Source organism: Hirundo rustica, chromosome 5, assembly GCF_015227805.2.
Source record: "Hirundo rustica isolate bHirRus1 chromosome 5, bHirRus1.pri.v3, whole genome shotgun sequence".
In the NCBI taxonomy this organism is placed as follows: Eukaryota; Metazoa; Chordata; class Aves; order Passeriformes; family Hirundinidae; genus Hirundo; species Hirundo rustica.
Window position 1 is genome coordinate 26,992,603 of NC_053454.1, and position 20,221 is coordinate 27,012,823.

A 20,221-nucleotide genomic window follows, 5' to 3' on the forward strand; every position below is an offset into this window, starting at 1 on the left:
AACCCTTATTCTCTCAGCATTTCCTCCTATCAGGGGTTCTCCACCCCTCTAATCAACTTGGTGGTGCTTCTCTGGACTCATTCCAGCACGTCCATGTCCTCCCTGTGTTGGGGACCCCAGAGTTGGATGCAGTGTTCCAGGTGGGTCTCACCAGAGCAGAGGGGCAGAATCCCCTCCCTTGGCCTGCTGCCCCCTTTGCTCTGGATGCAGCCCAGGACACATTTGGCTCTGGGCTGTGAGTGCCCATGGCTGGGTCATGTCCAGCCTCTCACCCACCAGCATGCTCGAGTCCCGCTCAGCTGGGCTGCTCTGGATCTGTTCCTCCCCAGCCTGTGTTAATAGTGGCAGTTGCCCCAACTGAGGTGCAGCGCCTTGACTTGGTCTTGTTAAACCTCAGGAGATCCCCATTTCTCATACTTGTCCAGGTTCCTCTGAATGGCACCCCATCCTCCAGGTGTGTAGGCCCCACTTCTCAGCTTTGTGTCATCTGCAAATTCACTGAAGGTGCACTAGATCCCTTTGTCTATGTCATTGACGAAGACATTAAACAGTACTGGTCTCAATACAGACCCTTGATATCACTTACCACTGACGTCCATTGGAAGCTGTCAACCTCCACCCTCTGGATGCGGCCATCCAACCACTTTGTTATCCATCTCACAGCCCACCCCTTAAAGCCATCTCTCTCCAGTTAAGAGAAAAGCACCTTGTGGGCTTTTACAGGCTTTACAGAAGTCCAGATAAATTACATCTGTAGCACTCCCCTTGTCCACTTTTATGAGTGTGAAAGGAATTCTTCATTGTGCTTTACTTTCCTTCATCTATCTTATTTACAATAGCTTCCTTTTCACATCAGATAACTTTTCATTTGAAACCTACAGTTCTTTTTTCCTGGCTTGTTTCAGTATATCATAGAATGGTTGAGTCAAAAGGGACCTTAAAGATCATCCAATTCTCCTGCCATGTGAAGGGAACCTTCCACTAGACCAGATCACCCAAAGACCCATCCAAATTGCCCTTGAAGACTTCCAAAAATATAGTATCCACAACCTTTCAAGGCAACACATTCCAGTGCTTCACCACCCTCACAGGAAAGAATTTCTTCCTAACATCTAGTCTAAACCTATCCTGTTTCAACATAAGGCCATTTTCCCTTCTCCTGACACTGTAAAATCTTCCTCTCCAGCCTTTTGTAGGCTCCCTTTAGGTACTGAAAGGCTGATATGAGGTCTCTGCAGAGCCTTCTCCAGGCTGAACAGCCCAAACTCACCCAACCTATTTTCAATGGAGAGATGCTCCATCCCTCCAGTCATCTTTGTGGCCTTCCCCTGGATTTGTTATACCACCAGTTTATTTTCTGAAATACTACATTGCCACTTACTCTCCATTACTCATAAAGAGCCTCATGATGTATTTCTCAGGTGTAGAGTGTGTCATACAAAGATGTGGTGATGCCAACTGCTGTCTGTAAGAGCAGAGTAGAAACAGTGTGAGAGAATCCATGACACTGTGCTGCAAAGGAGAAAGCAGCATTTTGTGCTTTCACACTAGAAAAATGTGACAATATTTCTATAATGAGCTACTTGTAACAGGTTTCGTTTCCCAAATAACAGAATTCTACATGCTTAACTCAGGGGGTTTTTACCTAGTTACTCTTCTTACATATCTCACACAGAAATTGGATTTAGCAGGATTGACGTCTCATTAGTTCTCTCTAACAGTCCTGTGGCAAAAGCAAAAGAAAACCCAGTGAAGCTGTGCCTCCTTTTTCTACTTCACTCTAGAGATGAATTTGGTAACCAGTTTGTTTTCAGACACCTGTTTCACAGTAGCAGATGGATAATCAGGGTTAATGCTGTGCAGCACAGTGGCACCATGCTGGAAGTCTTGGAAATGACATTGAAGGGATGGGCTTACCTGCATCACACTTAGGCCCTTGGAGCAGTGTTGCAGGGACCAGCCAAGGTTTGAGGTCCAAGATCCCTATGCTGTATGGCATGACAGGCTTGGTTAGCTCACTTGATGGATTTGAGATAAGAGAAAGAAAGTCCCAAGCCTCTCAATCATCTCATCACTTTAGGTGTACATTACTTGCCTAACAAGTGCCAGCTCCACAGTTCGCACTTTCCAGCAGTTCAGTGTGTGGCAGCCTTTAACAGATGAAGAGCTGTGGCAGGTATGATGGAAGTTCTAAGTTTCTAGGCTGAGGTGCCCATGATGCTTCAGTATGTTTTCACAACACCTAGTGTGTTCAAAACCTTCAGCACTGGGTTCAGCAGTACTGGACCGCCCTCAAAGGCTGAAAGGAGACTCCTCATTTTGTGCAGCTTGTCCCACCACACACATGGAAGAAGGTGGGCCTCTCCTTTGTTTCGAGAAGTGTCAGTAAGTTGTCACTTCTTCTCTGCAGCTGATGTGTCCCTGCTATGTGCCAGCCCTGCCACCAGCCACGTACTTCCAAGTCCATGCCTTTACATCACAGAGTTTGCTTGTGACTGTTTTGGTGTCTACTCTGACCCAACATTGTGGAACTCCCATTTACATTTTCATTGTCCTTTCTCCGGGAACAGTGAAAGTAATTATAGGCTCATACTGATTTCATTTTTGAGCAAATTAACTCTCATTATACCTAAATAAAGATGGTAGGTTTAAAGTCCAAATTGAGGAGCATTGTGCTGTTGTTCCAGGTAGAAATGCCCTCGCTCCCCAGTGATTTCCTGCACTGAGGGAGAACTGACACCATGTACAGATCTCTCTGACAGAGGTACTCACTGTCCTCAGAGCTGCTCTGTAAGAGTTGCATACTGTAATCTAAAGGAGACTTTAAATAGTTTCTTTTTATTTATAATAAATACATACTAGTTCCCCTGCCTTTTGATTTCTTCTGGTTTTTGTGGGGGTTTTTTTGTGTGTTGTTTGTTTGTTTGTTTGTTTTACTTTCCTCTCCTTTATTGTTTGTACCTCTCCTTTTTTCTGTGTTTCTATCCCAGTTCCCCATTTGTAACTGCTTCTTTCCCCTGCTTTCATCTGACATCTTCTCAGTTGTTACTCCTCTCTCTCATTCCTCTCACAGTCTTTGTCTTGTTTTTCCCTGTCTTTTCCTTTGTTAATTAGTACATGGTTGGAAATTCTGAAGGAAATTGTTTCACGCAACAGGGCATCAAAGAGCAAGCAGCAGGTGCAGGTATAGCCTCGTTCTTTGAACTGCTACCACTACTCAATAGCAAAGCAAAGCTGGCAGGAACAGCTTCTCTTTCCCTGATTAATTAAGAGAGGTTGCCAGAAGGAAGACAAGAGTGGGTGGTGATAGCAAGGGAAGGGGGCAAGCAGGGATTGTACAGAAGCCAGAGAAGAGCAGAAATAATATACACTGCAGGGGGAGTTTAACAAAACTACAGAAACCTCCAAGGGCACTCACATCAGGCTATGCTTTTCTTGGTCTGCTCTGAGACCTGGTCATCAGTCCCTTCCCTTGACACAGAGCCCCTCACCTCTGGATTGGCTCCATTGTGCTGCTTAAATGTCCCATTTCTCTTGACAAGTCTGCATAAAGTGTATCTGATAATGTACATGTTTCTGCTAGTGGCATCGGTGACCACCATGCCCTGAGTTTTAACAAAATCAAATTAAAAAAAAAATATTTACACTACTGCAGAAACATGGAAATGCAAAGTCAGAAACAGGTACATAGCTGAAAATAACACAACAGAACTTACTGTTACTCATAGCATTGTATTTGTTTGTCTGACCAATTTCATTATGTCATTTCTTGCTGATTAACTGATTGTTTTGCAAAATTGCTGTAAACCCCAAACAAACTAAACAAGATTTTCTGTGCAAAAATCAAAGGGAAATCTTGACACTAAACCATTATGGTAAGTAATTTTTCTGTTTCTGACTTTATGATGCAGGACTGAGTGAGCTCTTAGAGTAAAAAAGTATGTTGAATAGCTCCAGTTCATGTCCTTTTTTATTAGTCTTTTTTCCTTCTGTCAAGCAATTTATTTTATTTTTCTTTTGGTCCAGCTTCCTGTATTGCATGAGGTTAATGAGATGAGTTCAGAAGATACCTCTATACAGAATATAATATTTCTGAAAAAGACTCTTTTTAAGTCATAAATAAAGTACAGAAAGCATAGATTGCATGTAAAGAGAAAAGCAGATGCTTCCTTTTCAGAACTCCCTTAACATGTAACATAAAATAAAGAATAGAGTCCTTGTAGTTTCAAGTCTGTTAAAACTGTGGATGGGTGGAGTTGGATACTCCTGATCTTTCAAGGACCAAATGATTACACATCACTGAAGGCAGAATCTCCTAATCCGTAAAGAATTTGTGATATGCTTGACTTAAAGACTTACTTGTGTTTCACATAACCAACAGGTAGAATAAACTCTTGGCTGTTTTTAGGCATTACACTGGGTTTTGTTTTCTTCTTGTAGGACTCACTGACATGAAATATAAATGGCAGCTTGTTTCTTCTCTTCCTATCAATATTAGAATCTAATACAACATGCTTCTTGGCTTTTAGGGTTGTTTATTTGGAGGTTTGATGGGGGTTTTTGGTTTTTTGTGTTTTTTTTTTTTTTTTTTTCCCCTATAATCACATAAATTAAAGAGAAACACACACACACAAAAAAAAAAAGGGGGGGGTATTTTATTTAAGATTAATCTAGCATTGAATGGGGTTTTATTCAGTGATGGGAGACCAAAAGCATAAATGTAAACAAAATCATGTAAACATATAAATGGAACAACAAGTTCTACAATTTAAAGACATTCTTAAAATAGCAGATGTACAATATCAATCCTTCAGAAGGTCGCCTTTAAGAACAGTATCTGCTGGAAGTGCTGAAAACAAGTATAAAGGAGTAATGTAGGCTGAGTCCTCTGCTGTATATATTAGAGATACAGTAGCTTGGGTAAAGCTGTGGTCAACTTGTATTCTAAAAAAAATGAACCAAAACATACTCTACAACAAAATGGTCAATGGCAAATGCAGGCCCCCCCCCCAGCTGCTATTGGAGTGAACAATCACACCTCCCTGAATACCAGTGCAGATTTTAAACTAATCTTTATTTTTTCTTCTCTGTTTTCCCATCTCCTTGTAGTTTATATTTATTCTGAGGACAGTTATTTTCCTCTTGATAAATATGTCTAAATGACCATATTGTTTACTCACTGTCTTAAAGAAACAGTGAGTGACAACTACTGCAACTGAACTATAAATCTCAAAGTCACTGTAAAAAGAAGTAGCATTTATATGATGAAATTGCTAAAAGAAGATTTACTAACCTGTATTAAGGTGCAATGCCTTCATGTAATATATTTTAGAAAATTAGACAATGTCTTTGTCCATTTTTGCTTGAGAATAGAAAGTGCAAAAGTTTTTATCCTGCTTAAAGACAAATACCCTCTGCTATGCCACCCACATGTGCCCAATCTGTTGGAAAACTAGAACTATGTAGTCCTTTAGGATTGAGAACATAATTCTTTGCCTGTCAGATTATTCTGACAAATTACATTATAATTACTTCCTCATTAGTTACTGTGACAAATGTTGATCTAAAGAGAACAGGGAAGGATGTCTTTCATTTAAAATCATCAAAACATGAACAGTTGAGATTTCCTCTGAATACTTTCAAGTTCATTAATATTTGGGAATGCTAACATGTTAATTCCTATTGCATATAAGCAAAGAGGGATTTCTAGCACCAGTCTTTCAAAAATGTCAATTTTTATTTCCTTTTGAATGTCTTTAAAATAACGTCCTTTCTGCTTCCAGGGAGATATTTTTCCCCTCTGATGGTACAGGGCATGATCCTTAAATAATGAAAAAATAGATATTATGAGTTGTTTAAAGTGTGAAAAATTGTGGAATATATTACATTCCTAGAGCATTACTTCCTCAAGGAAGGTGGAGAACAAATAACAATTCCAGCCTCTGTGGTGAAGCATGAGAGAGGGAAATAATCTGCAATCTCAAAATAAACTTACTTTCCTTTCATATCTAGAGAGACATTGGAAAAGAATTACCTTTCTGCAGGATCCAGTTCCTTCGAGTTCGTTTTTGACTGCTAGCAGTCTCACAGTAAGCATTGCCTGATGCAGCTCAGTGAAAATCTGTGCTTTATCCCATCACTACGTGAAGCTACAGTTTCTTGATGGGCATGTGAATAAGCAGCAGAGGAAGAAGTTGCACATCTAATTCAAAGGCACTTTGTGATCAGATTCACTGCAGCTCCTTTAAGACATTGGAGCAGAGTTTTGCTCCCCTCAAAGAGACTAGAGTATCAATTCCAGCCTGCAGGGGAGAATCAGATCGGTGAAGTCTGGGTAACTGATCTGTTTGTACACAATGGCCAGCTTGTACAGAATGTCCTTGCAGACAGGAGAATAACCTATGTTAAGTTCTTACCCACAAAAAAAAAAAAAAAAAAAAAAAAAAAAAAAAAAAAAAAAAAAAAAAAAAAGGTAAAGCTGCATTAGGCTTCCTCTGCCCAATGAATTATTAAAGCACAATCAGATTCAGCAGACTCTTTGCAATTCTTCAAGGTGCCTTATGAAGCATGGTTAAATACTGCAAGATGTTGAAAAAATAAGAGATTTGGGGTCAAATCTCACTTCTGCAACTGTCTTGGTCTGGCACCTTGGACAAAATTGATTGTTTAAATATGTACACCTTTCCCACAATGGGTGAGTTACTGGTGGGACTCTTTATTAATTGGAATGCTCTCAGGGTTTTTTCCACTGGGTAATATTTTAGCATACAAGTGTTGTTTCTATGTGTGCATCTAGGAAGTGTGATCATGGCTTTTTTTTTTTATTTCTTTGGTATCCTTGAAAGACCTTTTGTAGTTCTGGAGAATGAGCTGACCTCTTTTGTTCCCCCAGCCTGAAAAAGGTCATATTTTGTTTAACTAACCTTTGAAAACACCAGGCCAAATTCTACTCCCACTGCACCATTCAGACGAGCTGCAGAGTTATTCTGTCTTACAGCTCTGAACTGAGAGTAGTATTTTACCCAAAGCTTTCCATCTTGTGACTTGTAACTAGTCTGTCTTAGTACGTCTGAGAGTGCAGACAGCCACACCTCTTATACACTGTAGTGTTACTTGTATTCTAGACATATACATGTTTTAATAGGAATATTCATTCCTTGGCTCAGCTGAAATGTAAGAGAGAGAACAGACACCTAATGTCGACACAGTTGTGTCTGAACTATTCTTAAAACTTTGGTCTCCTTTTTGGCTGATTTTTTTTAATCTGGTCAATATATCATAGTAATTTTTGCACAATAAATTTGTAACTTATATCTTCATGGTAATATCTCCAACCAGTTTAGGTTCCAACACTTCTTCCTTCTTCAGTGGGTTCATACTGTTTTAGATTATTTGGTTGGTTTGGGGGGGGGGGGGTGTGTGGTGTGTGTTCTTTAATTTTTTTTTTTTTTTTTTTCTAGAAGAGTTCTCTGAGCTTTATAAGATGATTTTCAAGGCTTCTACCATTCTCTTCCCATTATATTTTGGCATAGTCTCAACATTATAGCATATTAAATAAGCTTTGAAGTAATATACTTACACAAGGTCATAAAACATGTGAAATTATTTTGTTTCCATGATTTTTCAAACTTAAAGCTTCAAATACAAGCTTGGAAAATGTATTCATGAGAAACAATATGAGGCAGACTATGCAAAACTTTTTTTAAATTTTTTTAATAAAATCCTTCATTTTGGTTTCATTTTGATGTGCTCATATTGTGTCCTTCAATATGTTACTTTCTTCATAGGAAAGCAGGAATAGGGTACCTCTAGCCTGTATTTCACTCAGACTCTGCCTCTTGAAACTTTTGGTTTTGTTCCTGTATTTTAAATTGACGATACAAATACATGTAAAAAGATGAATGTCATAGAGGGGTGCTTCCAGCTACAAGCATTAGATATTTGTTTTCATGTAACAGCTGCTAAGGCAAAGCTAAGACAATATTGTGAAAAAGGAAATGAAAAAAAAGAGAGGATTGGTCTATTTCTTGTAGAGGTTTACAGATTGTGTCAAAATCAGACCAAAGTTTATTCTGACATATGTAAAAACCTGATCATTTTGGTAAATATGGCTTTTATTACATATTGTAACAACAAATATAAAAACGGGAAAACCCAAACAAAAGCAACAGTTCCTGTTGGAGCAGAGGCAGAACACTAAACAGGCAATGAACAGGGATGGTAGAGTCTAGTGGACAGGAAGGATGCAGCAGAGTGCTACTTCCACAATTGCCCTGGGTGCTCTGTGGACCTTATTTTTTAAGATTACAAATCCAGCATAGTTTTTAGACAACACATTCCCTGAAATAATCAACAACTAAAACTTAAGTCTGTACTGTTTCAAAATGGATGTTAAGCAGAGTTAATACGTGTTTTCAGAAAAAATTCCCAAAACTTCAGGGACTGTTACCTAGCAGTCAGAAATGTGCCAAGTTTTCTCTTAAAACTACTTGTATTTTGTATTCCCATTGGTAAATCCCACAAGGAGTTCCAGAACCTTATTCGTCTCACAGTTAGAAAGGGTTTTATGCCTTTTTTCCATGATAAATTTCTACATGGCTGGAGTACATCTACCTGTTTTTATGTGGATACTCTCCTTTATATGGAGTAGCTCTTCTCTCTTGTGGATATTTACCTCACCAGTAAAAACAAAATTCATGTTTCCTCTATGACTCTTCTCATGGGGTTCCGTGTTCCTCTTATACTATACTTCTAAAGCTGTTCACTGGATGTGCTCTGATTTGGTTTTTTTCTGAGATGGCCATAGGAAACTGTCTGCCATCACTGGTGAGGATTCTCCACTCACAGTGCCATGGGCTTTGACCATCTACATGGGTTTCTCTGTGTGTGGTTGGTGTGCTCCCAAGTCCACATGCCCAGTATTTCTGTCTCAGTGCAATGGACTTGCCTGTTCTGCTCTGTCATACCTGTCACCTGACCGTGCTGCAGCAGTGCTTTGTAAACGTGCATTAATGTGTGCAGGCGCCCCAGTCACAATGTCATGTCCAGCCATGGAGCTCCTAGCTTATGTTGGCTTTGTCATTGCACTTCTTCCAGTATGGCACTCCAGCCTCCACAGGTACTGACGTCGCCTCTTTCCTATGAATAGTAAAGTCCTGTGGGCTGTGACAAGAAAACAAATTAGACAAAGTAATTCAATAGCTTGTGAGACTTATTTTTGAGGAACTCTATCATAACTGCATTCTTCTCTGCTTTCTGAATTTGGAGGAGTGGTATCATCTCTCCTTAGGTAATTCCTTCATCAGCCTGCAATTCTTGAACTATCCCACATCCATACATTCATTACAGGAAAAAGAAAGAAATTATAACCGTTTTATTTGTTTAGGTTGTGTGAATTGAACTCAAAATTGACAGTTTTCTGACTGTGAAATAATTAGCTCCTATAATATGATGATATGTTTGATGACCTGTTCATTTTTATCACAAGCAGCATTGAATGTCCATTCCTGTTAACCTGGCTTTTGAAAATGTGGCAATTCCTCTAGTAGAAAATTCTGACCAAGACTGCTTCTTGGTCACTGTTAGGCAGAACTTCAACCTAACCATGACACCTAAGGATCAAAATTCATGAGGTCTGAATTTCAAGGAGAGAAATGGAGTGGGATGTTTAGTCATGTTCTTTGTTGGATTGGGGCCTGTATCTCTACAAAATATCACTCTTGTGTTGATTTGTAGTACATCACTGTAAAACTAAAACAGATCATGATTGATGTGTTCTAGAGTCCACAGCAGCATTATGAATCCTTGTTTTGATTCACATGTCCTTGGAGTTTCATCTCCAGATCCCAATATAAAACTTCACTGAGGCTGCTGCAGGGGTTTAACTTTATCCCCTTTAAAGAGAGATCATCACAGCTTTCTCTCACACTTATCATGTGTAACAGCTAGCAATTTTAGCTGTAGACCTGTTAGAGCTATAAACAACAGCCAGTAATGAAACCAGGGCCCAGACTGCCTGTAATGTCTGGCCTGATGCTGCCCCATACCTCAAGAGTACTAGAAACATGGCAGACTTAGAGAAATATCAGGCAAGACTGTGATCTCACTGGGTATTTTCTTATTCTGTCTCCTTCACATGGTCATAGAAAGGTGCTGTGGTGAGGAGATGCAGACAAAAGATTTTTGCTTCCAGTCACTGAAGGGAATCCATCAAAGTGCTAACACTCTTTTTAAGAGGGTTGAAGAGGCAGAGAATTAAGGCCTATATCTGCATATATGTGAGCAGACGTGATTGACTTGAGAAGGGCCTCACAAATTTCCCTCTCCAAATAAAATATATAACAGAATTAAGCCCTCTGGCTGCTCTTTACATGAAAGACAGTTGTCACTGTAGGCGTGCAAGAGAAAGCAAAAAGCACTGAATTGGGTTGTGGCAGGGAGAGATTGGATGAAGGCTGCTGCTGGAGCTTTTTGGAAACACCCATTCAAGCACAAGGTATCATAGTCGCCCTGTAGGACTCACGTAGGAATTTGCTGCTAATCGTGTGAATGAGTAACTTTGTGAACAGCACCAACAACGTGGAGTAGCCTCATGTCTCCAAAGGCTGGAAGGGGTTGAAGGACATGGCAGTTTTCCTCCTAGAGAGAGGTGACCTCTCCAGCTGGGGCTCCATGTCCCACCATCCGCCACCAGCCCCACTCCACGAGGTGCCAGAGAGCACTGGGGCGAGAGGGGCTCGGCAGTCCCGGGCAGGATCGGTGGGCCTGTCCTTCCTGAGCGCAGGAGTACCCTCCATTCCCTCGGAAACGCCCCATTTCCTGGAGGGGGGAGCGGCTTGCCGTGCCAAGTCTATGTGGGGTCATTCATGGCCGGGGATAGAGGCAAAGGAGACCTCTCACGGAAGGGAAGGGCACCGGGGATCTGCATCTGCGGGGAAAAGGGGAGCAGCTGCCTTCCCTCTCCTCAGTCCGCGGTCAGCCCGCAAAGCCTTGGGCTGCCAGCCGGTCTCCGCAGAGAGGCTTCGCGCCCCTGCCCTCTGGGGTCGAGGAGGGAAAGGCGGATAGATGAACATGGGCAGAGCTCAGGGAGTGCTGGGGTCTCGGCCTCGACTCTGCCCCGTTCCCCGTGGCCGCGAGGAGCTGTGCAGGCGGCACTGAGCGCTCACACCCTCGGGGCACGGTTCCTGTGCCCGGCTTGGCCGCCTCCGGCTCCTGCCCTTAATGAGATTCTTTGAAATCCAAAAAAGCGAGATTTAATGTTACATCCTTATCTTTGGAAAAGCGCGGTTTTCTTGCGGCGGCGACGTCACTTGTTAAACAATCCGCGGCCGAGTCCCTGAAAAGAGAGGCATTGCACCCTTCGTGCTGAATACGCTTCTCAGTGCGCATAACGCCAGGGCCTTTTGATGTCTCACAATGCGTGTTACGCCCAAAGATTGTCTCTTTGGACAGATCTACAACGCTTGGCTTCATGTTTGGAAGTGAAATGGACAGCGAGGTTGTAGAAACTCCCACGCTTGAAGCTGGCGCAGACGCTCGTACTTTCGCCCGTTACTTTCCATGAGTGAAAGCGGCAGGGGTGGAGGGAAGGGGCTTCTGGTTTAATCCGTGCTCCGAGGCAAAGGGAGGGGGGAAAGCAATCAGACTTTTCCTCTCTTTTCTTTTCTTCAGTTTATTCTTTGGCAGCCTTAAAATAAGAGCTATGTGCAAAGCGTGCGCCCTGCCTAGGTAGCTTGTGTCTGGAAGTCACTGGCAATGTTGCTGCTCCATGAAATCAAAATTTATGATTATTCAAATGTTGGGGACTGTGAAAAGAGAGGAAGAAAGAGAGAAAATTAATATTGCAGCTGTTCTTCTGATTAATGAGAGATAATTGCTCATGAAAAGTCACCCCTGTGGCATTTTGTTGTCTCCTGGATCTTTGTTCTTTTCCACTATTATTGAGGACTTTCTTGAAGACTAAGCGGTTCTTTTCAATTTTTGGTATTCAGAAAGTGTTGCTTGGTTACAGATAATGGAGAAATCTCAGGCTATATTGGGTAAGATGTGCCACAGACAGCAATATCACAATGCCACTTTCAGAAAAGGATGGATACAAGTTAACGATGCGCTTTCAATAAAACATTAATAGACTTGTTCACGCTTTTATAATGACCTCCTTAATGGGAGCTGGGGGCAAGTCCTGTCTTTAGATTGCGTTCGCTTCAGAAAGGCCAGCGTCGGATTGCCGATCACTTTGGAAACTAATAGGAAATCAATGCTAGAGTAGCAAATAAATGCGATTATAGCGCAGGAGTCCGCGGCCCCTCGCTTACCCACTCACGGCTTTATTTTGAGCGGGACTTTCCCGTGCGGGAACTGCCCCAGCCCGGGGCGCAGCCTGCCCAGCGCCACCGCATGTCACCCCGGTGTGATGTTTGCTACCACGGCTGCTCTGGAGGTCTTGTTTTGGGTCTGTTGTTTTAGTTTTGGATGTTTATTTGGGGTTTGGTGGTGGGTTTTTTTCGTTCGTTTATTTTTTGTGTGTTTGGGGTTTTTGGGTTTTTTTCCTGCTCGAAACGTGTCCCCGGGCTGCGGCGCTTTCCGCGGAGGCAGTTCCTCCCGTGGACTCCGCGGAGATGCGCGTCTGAAAGCCGGCGCTTTCTCCGGGCGGGCATGGCTTTTTCTTCTGCCGGGAGCTGCCGGGGTTGGGGGAGGGAAGGGAAAGAGTTGCTTTTGTCATTTAAGCCGTGAATCTCCTCTACATAAAGGTGTTAGAGACATCTGGAAGAAAAGAGGGACCAGCACCCAGTCCTGCGCTCGGCGGACCAGGGGAGCGGCTCTGATGTTCTTTTTGAACTGCTCCACTTTCAAAAGGGGGCAATTTCGTTACATTCTCATTTGTTACACTGTCTTGAACTAAAGGCAGACAAAGCTATACTCTGTCACCCCGAGCAGAATGAAGGGAATCAAAGGATTTTCCCTTAAAAGGACTAATTTTCTCCTTGAATTATGAAAGTAATGGCTAGGTAACAGCCTGTGCTCTGTACCCAACTGCTTAATACCTTCTAAATCCTTCCACGTGGCTCTCCCAGTCGTAGCAATTAGAGCTCATTATAGGCTCATAAGAGCTCTCATTTCGGGGATTACTTAATGGACAATGAAATTTTATCGGACAGAATTATTGAAAAATAAAATTGTAACGAGGCCGATGTGATGTGGGCGCACGCCTTGCATCATTCCGCCTGGTTTGGGATGTCTTTGCTTTCAAATGACTTCTTTTCTTGCTCTGGCTTTCAGGGGTGGGTTTTTCTTAGTGATTTCTCTCTCTCACTCTCTCTCTCACCCTTTCTTTTATCACTGCATTTGGTTTATTATAACAATTACAAATTGCAATTCTGATCCGACTCTTGCTCTGTCTGCCTTCCCTTACGACAGCCCCCTCCCCAGATCCACTCTATCACTGCAGGCAGTTTTTGCCACTGAGGTTTGGGGTTGAATTATTACATATTCATTTTCCAGAATAGCCTCTCCTAAAGGAAAACTAAACAACAACAATAATTTAAAAAAACAAATAATTTTAAAATTTAAAATAAAATGCAGGTATTAGTTTGACTCTTCTTCGGAAGATCTGAATCTTCTCTTTGCTTTAAACGAGAAGAGCCGAACCAAAAAGCCATGCTTGTGCGCGGTGACCGTGACTAGGGTCTGACGGCCCCACCGCAGCCCAGGCGGCAGAGCCCCCGGGTATCCCCGGAGCCGCGGACCCCAGGGCCCGGCGGCCGCAGGGCCTCGGCTGAGCCCAGGGCAGCACTTTGGGGAAAAGTAGGTGAGGTCGGAGCCGACCCGCCTAAACCCCGCGAGCCCCTAATTGTTGTCACAAGACGCGGGATTAGCGCATTGCTGGAATAGCTGTCTGTTTACACTCAGGAGCCCCCGCCGGCCGGTAAACACTTTCTAATTGAATTCTAATCACATTCAAATAGCCACATAACAGGCCTCAGCTGCAATTCATAAAACTTTAATTGCTATCCATAAATCCTCAGATCGCCGAGCGCGGAGTGTCCCTAAAAACGCTGTTGCATCGTGCCTGCCCGGGGAGGTGCGGGGGGCAAAGGGGAGCCGGGCCCTGCGGAGGGGAGTCTGCACAGTGGCACTGCCCGCGGCAGGTTGGGGACGGGAACAGGGACTGGACCAGGGACAGCACAGCTGGTCGAGACCTGGTCACTCCGTTATCAAGGCTCGAGTTGCACCGCTGAGCCTTGTTGGTCGCAGGGGCGAGGAAATGCCGGCTCCATCTGAAGGTGGATTTATTTTGCTGGGTTTAACAGCGGGAGGCTGGGTGTGCGGGAGGGATAGTAGGATGTCCGCGGTCCGGCCCTTGCGCATGATAGCCGCTTCTGAACGCGTTTCGGCTATTGCTGCACTCCAGAGTTTATGTTCAGCCTCCGGTAATCAGGCGTAGTCTGTGTTTTATGCTTTAGAGCACAATTATCGCTTCCCTTTCCCGTGTCAAGTGGGATGGGATCCGCAGTCTGTTTTAAACGCCGCTTCGCATCTGCTAAACAAGAACGCGATAGTCCTTCTATTAACGATAAGTCGCTTCTTAAATTCCCATGAAACAGGTCATTGGAAAATCGCGTAATATGCTGCGAATACCTTGGCTTTGTAATGCACTCTGAAATGCTTCGGAGCCACCGACCGTATTTAGCTGTTTATCCAATTTTACTTTGAATGATTGCTTCAGCAAACTTGGTGGAGATCAAAGAATCCCTCCCTGACATGTTCGCTTTTCATTAGCGCTGCGCACTGCGGTCCTGGAGCGGCCGGGGAAGTTGGCTTGGAAGTTTTCCGTTTTGATACCGTTCGGCTGAGAAGTGTCCAGATATTTGAAGGCTTTGTCCGTTGCAGTAATTACCAATTTGGCAAGATTCACTTGAGGTGAAAAGGGCGAGGAGAAAAAAAAAAAAGCCACCCCACCCACCTTAGGCGCAAATGTACGCACAAACATACAAACGCGCTCCATCCCTAACTTATATCCATGGCTGCGTCTGTGTACCTGGCTCCTCTGATGCAGAAAGGGCCTCCTGAAGGAGTTCTGACTACAGGGGGTGGGCCGGACAGGGGAAAAGTGTTGGCCCCAGGCCTCCGCGGGATCCACGGCCCTTTGGATGTTCTTTTACTGGGGGTGAGAGGGGCGGAGGCGAACCGCTTGTTTCAGAGCATTACCTGCTCTCACCTCTCTTCACCTCCCGCCAAGGAAAAGTTATGTTCTCCTTGGGGAAAACCCCCGAGCAGAAACTCCTTCCGATTAATTTTATCCCCAGTATCCCGGGTGTGTTGACAGAGGGACGTGTCTGTGGGCGCGACGTGTGGCCGGGCCGCGGAGCAGCCGCCCCCTCCCCGCTTTCTCTGCTCCTATAATTTATTTGAGGCGGAGGCAAAGGAGTGAAGTCATCGGGCAACGAGCAAGCACGCACGCTTTGCCCCCCTCCCCTACCCCGCTTTGGTCCCCCCCGGCAGCCTCTCCTGCCGGCCTGGGAAGCCGGAGAGATTTAGATCTGCGAGGCTTTCAGCCATCACGTGTTTAAATACTTGATATAAAACCCCAGCGCAGGGGATCCAGGCGGGGGGACTTTAAGACCAGCCCTCTCCAGGGACCCTTTTGTTCAGCTCTCAAACATAAGCACCTTCTCGACTCGCCAGAACTTCAGTGGCGACTTGGCCGAGCAGGAAAAACCCGACTTTGGGAGAGCCGCCCCCGGCCTCGCAGCCTTCCGCGATGTCACGCTCCTTCTATGTCGACTCCTTAATCATCAAAGACTCCTCGAGGCCGGCTCCGTCCCTTCCTGAGCATCACCACGGCCAGGACTTCTTCATCCCTCTCAGCATGCCTTCCCCCCTCGTCATGTCGGTGTCGGGCCCGGGCTGCCCGTCTCGAAAGAGCGGCTCCTTCTGCGTCTGCCCGCTCTGTGTCACCTCGCACCTGCACTCCTCCCGCGGCGGCGGCGCCGGCGGGGCCATCCCGCTGCTCAAGAGCCAGTTCCCCGCCGCCGCAGGCGAGGCCCAGTGCTGCCCGCGGACCGGCCACGCTCAGCACCCTCCGCAGCACCCGCCGCCCGCAGCCTCGGTGCCCACCGCCGCCGCCCTGGGACACCCTGCGCATCACCCACCTGCCTGCGCCGCCACCACCTACAGCGTCAGCGACCCCCGGAGGTTTCACTGCCTCGGCATGGGTAGGAGCCCCGCGGCCGCCGGGGAAAGGGGGCAGCGGGAGAAGGGCTGCTCCCGAGGGAGAGCGGCTGCCGCGGGTCGGAAAGCTGCTGGGGAATGTCTTCTGTCTCTCTGTCTGTCTGCCTGTCTGTCCCTCTCTAGTCTCCCTCCCCCCGCTTTTCCCTGTCCCGCTGAATTTCGCATTTCTCTCCCGTCCAGGAGGGTCCGAATCCAGCCAAATTCAAAATGGGAAACGGATGAGGACTGCTTTTACCAGCACCCAGCTCTTGGAGCTGGAGAGGGAATTCTCCTCCAACATGTACCTGTCCCGGCTGCGGAGGATCGAGATAGCCACGTACCTGAACCTGTCCGAGAAGCAAGTGAAAATCTGGTTCCAAAACAGGAGGGTGAAGCACAAGAAAGAAGGCAAAGGCACCCAGCGAAACTCGCACGGGGGCTGCAAGTGCAGCACCAGCCAGGGGCATTACCCCCGGTCGGAGGATGAAGAGTCTCTATCCCCCTCATCGGCTACGGAAGATAAAGAGATCTCACCGTTATGAGCCCGGCTGGGAGCTCCGCTGCCGCACCCGGCTCCCAGCACGGAGCGACGTGGCGGCACTGCGGCTTACCTGGCACCGCTGCCCACGGACGGCAGCCCGCTAACCTGCCGCGGGCTGGCCCTCCCCGCCGCGGAGCTTTAAATGTCATCCATCCGCAGTAATAGGAAGATACATATATATATAAATATATTTTCGGAATGTAAACATTTTAGTCGTGGGAGTTCAACCAAAACGTTATTTATGTAATCCCAGGAGAGAGCACCTGCTCTTTCTAAAATATAACACGGGACAAGGCTCGCACGGCTCAGGCTGCCTTCCTCTGTGTCCCCACAGGCAATTTAAAGGAAAAAAAAAAAAAAAGGAAACGCATTTGAAACCGAAAGGCGAGGCATTAAAAAAACCAAACAAACAAACAAAAAAAACCCCTCAACCAAATTAAAAAGCAAACTAAAACCTGTAGAGAACCTTCTGGACGGACTTCTTAACAAAAATAAGAAAGATTGCCCTTTTGGGTTTGGGATGGCTGTTTGTCTGTGAATAGTTTTATATAAAAATTATATTTATATTTATTTAAATAAATGAGATCAGTCGAGAATTTAATTTTTTTCTTCTTAACCCCCCCCCCCCCCCCCGACTCCCCCTTCCTCCCGTCAAGTGTCAGCCCAGTCGCAGCAGCGAAGGTGGACCGGCTGGGCAAGGTGCTTTTCTTGGCAGTCCTTGTCCTTCGCACGGTGAAAGCATCGCTGTATATGTGTCAGTTTTTCGTAAAGAGTGAAAATAAAAGCCATCGGCTACTAACAAGAACATGCTTTCTGTTTCCCTCTGACTCGGGACGGCTGGGGGGCGGAGAAGGGGGGGAACTCCGCTCCGGCCGGAATATAAATAGAGCCGGTCCCCTGAGTCCAGCAGCCCTGAGTTCCTTCCCAGCCGGAGCCGGCGCACGCCCCCCTGGCGACTGACAGCTTTCTGCCGTCCGCTGGTCCGCGGGCACGGTCTTGGGGACACGAGGCTGCCGCTGGCCCGGGGGCGCCGGGTTCCCGTACACAGCCCCCGGCCCAGTAGCCTCGGCTCTTCCCTTATCCAGGGGGCTGGCTGCACGCTTCGACCCTTCACCAGGCCGAAACTCCGCTTAAGTTATTATACGGGTTGATGTTATGCAGATATCAGGGATTTTTTTTTTTTTTTTTTGCCCTTGAGGTGCCGGAAACAGAATTAGCTCTTTTCGGTGTTGATTTCATTAGGCGCCCTGACCAGGCTTAGGGAGAAGATCTGGGTGCCATCCCGTTAGGCTGAGACATGGTTGAAGTTCCCTGCGATCTGTGCCTGGCAGCGCCCACCCATGGGTCCCATCCTACCTCTGCCTTGGGCAGCCCATCCTCAGCTCCTGTCAGGAGACTTACAGGCGGCTGGTGAGAGTGGGATGGACCTAGAGCTGGTCAGTCCCAAATGAGCCCCTTTATAACTTTTTTCCTAGTTCCTGCAGTATTGGCAGACAGCAAGTCTATATACAGCAAGCAATATAAGCAAATCAGAAGCGTCTTTTGCGCATTATCTTATTTCTCTCATTTTCCTTGGGTGGATTTCCCACTAATCCAATTTTGACTTCAGCCTCTGAAACTGTGCCAAAACATTTTTCATAAATAATTCCCTCAAGGATCCCTGTATTTATCATGTTTGATCCCTAACTTCGGAGCTTCAGCTCAGAGGTGCACCTCCAATTTGACTTGCTTGCCAGCATTCTGGATGCTGAAGAGAGGCAGCCCCAGCACAGCGACACTCGTACTACTTTGCTTGCCTGTCTCGGAGGAGAGGCCAGATGCACGGGCAGGGCTGGGGTGGGACAGAGACAGCCTGGTATGGGCACTGCCTCACAGCCTCAGGCAGCTTCGGGGCTGGGGGCAGAGGCAGAGTCAGCGCACCCATGTCTAGCAGGAAGAGAAAGAAAAAGCGGGACTGAAGTTTCTAGCCTGGACTTGGAAAACAAATAGAAAATCTCACTGATCCATACCACTACCCTTTCACTGCCTGAGCTGACTTGAGAGGCCAGCAGCCCACATGCTAGCTGCGTGGCTGGGGATGTTGGTTACCCCAGTGGCTGTCCTCTCACTTGCCAGGCTGGGGAAACCAAAGAGCCAAAGGCTTGAGGTCCGTGTGACTTCTTCCCACGGGGAACTTCATGGAGGGCGTGGCTGAGGGGGCTGTCCCCTCTTCCCCTAAAATCTGTTGAGGTGGAATCAGGAAACTGTTGATTCTCTGCTTCAGTTCACCAGTGTCTAGCTTGCCTCTAAAATCACGGTGGGCCTTTTCCAACCCTGAAGCTCTGGGAGGCGGTGTTATTTCCACAGAAAGTACTGCACACGCTTCTCAGCAATGTCATCCCCTACTGTAACAGGACAGAGCCAAGAGGCCTGCAGCAGCTTGGGAAAGCAAAACTTTGCTGGGTGAGAAAAAGCGTCACAGTCTCTGAAATCTAAGACTGCAAAATTCAAAGATATTTTAAAACTACAAAGATACACTTGAGTGTATATGTTCACAGTGTAACTCTGTGGAAATATGCACCTCAGTGAATAAATTGGTATTTTCCTCTGTTTCTAGAAGATAAACAGTGAGATTTCTCTTCATTGCAGTATTTAACAATTTATTAAAAAATAATAGGAAAATTAAGTAAGTTGATCTTTTGTGTAGTAACTAATTCTTGAATGTCTCTTTCAAAGGTTGGGAGGTAATGGTGGCATATTGTCATCATCATTACATACAAATTGTCATTGGGACAGCTGAGACAATATTTCATTTTATTTCAAAGTAAAAGTTTCATTTAAAAAACTTTGGAAAAGAGAAATCGTCCAATGGTTTACCCTGACATACCTCAGAGGGTTGAAACAACCAGCTTGACTTGAACCTGGCAGTCCAAGTTGGTCTGATGAAAGCACCACTGGAAGTTGAATGTACCATAATATGCAGGAAACGATTTTTAGGATTTCCACATCCAGCATTCAACATTTTGAAATTTAGGCAAATTTACATTGAAATGTGTTGGGTTTTTCTTTCTGCCCCCCTTCTACTTTCTATCCTTTTTTTTCTTTTCCTCCCACAAAGTGTGAAGTGCAGTTTTCCCCCCTCACTCATCCAGTACCTTAAGACAGGCAGTGTTCAGCTCCTGATGGAGACACTCCTGGCATAAGTTGGTGGCAGAGATGAGAGATGTTGCCTGTGTCCTGGGTGGATTTCAGGTGTGGAACAGCCCTTAATGACCCTCCGGGTCACTTAGCCTCCCACAGCAGCTGCTGCACTGGACCCTCCACAAGCAAGGATCCACAAGGGGAAGGTCACACAACTAAAGCCTGAGCATTTGTGCAAGAGATACGAGTCATGTTTGCGTGAGTGACCCCGCTACTGGCCTTCTGCAACCTGTTGGGTTAGCATCCCTCCGGAAAAGCTTTCCCCTTGGGATATTTATTTACTAACTGTAA

General features: G+C 45.5%; 1 protein-coding gene across 2 annotated transcripts; it reads left to right on the forward strand.

Annotated features, from left to right (window-relative positions):
- Positions 1-14,055: 14,055 nt before the first annotated feature.
- Positions 14,056-17,334, forward strand: GSX2 (GS homeobox 2). Of its 2 annotated transcripts, none has more exons than XM_040065543.2 (3): positions 14,056-14,282; positions 14,604-16,214; positions 16,411-17,334. In XM_040065543.2, exons 2-3 carry the CDS (start codon positions 15,761-15,763, stop codon positions 16,749-16,751), a joined length of 795 nt encoding a protein of 264 aa, XP_039921477.1. In that variant the 5' UTR covers positions 14,056-14,282; positions 14,604-15,760; the 3' UTR covers positions 16,752-17,334. The 2 variants fall into 2 exon arrangements, with proteins under 2 accessions (XP_039921477.1, XP_039921478.1); XM_040065544.2 differs by having other exon boundaries at positions 14,779-16,214.
- Positions 17,335-20,221: the final 2,887 nt, after the last annotated feature.

What these genes read in the sequence shown, in the direction of transcription:
- GSX2 (XM_040065543.2), top strand. Translation starts at nt 15,761, where the DNA reads ATGTCACGCTCCTTCTATGTCGACTCCTTAATCATCAAAGACTCCTCG. An exon ending in GTTTCACTGCCTCGGCATGG is followed by an intron (nt 16,215 to 16,410) that starts GTAGGAGCCCCG and finishes TCTCCCGTCCAG; the next exon opens with GAGGGTCCGAATCCAGCCAA.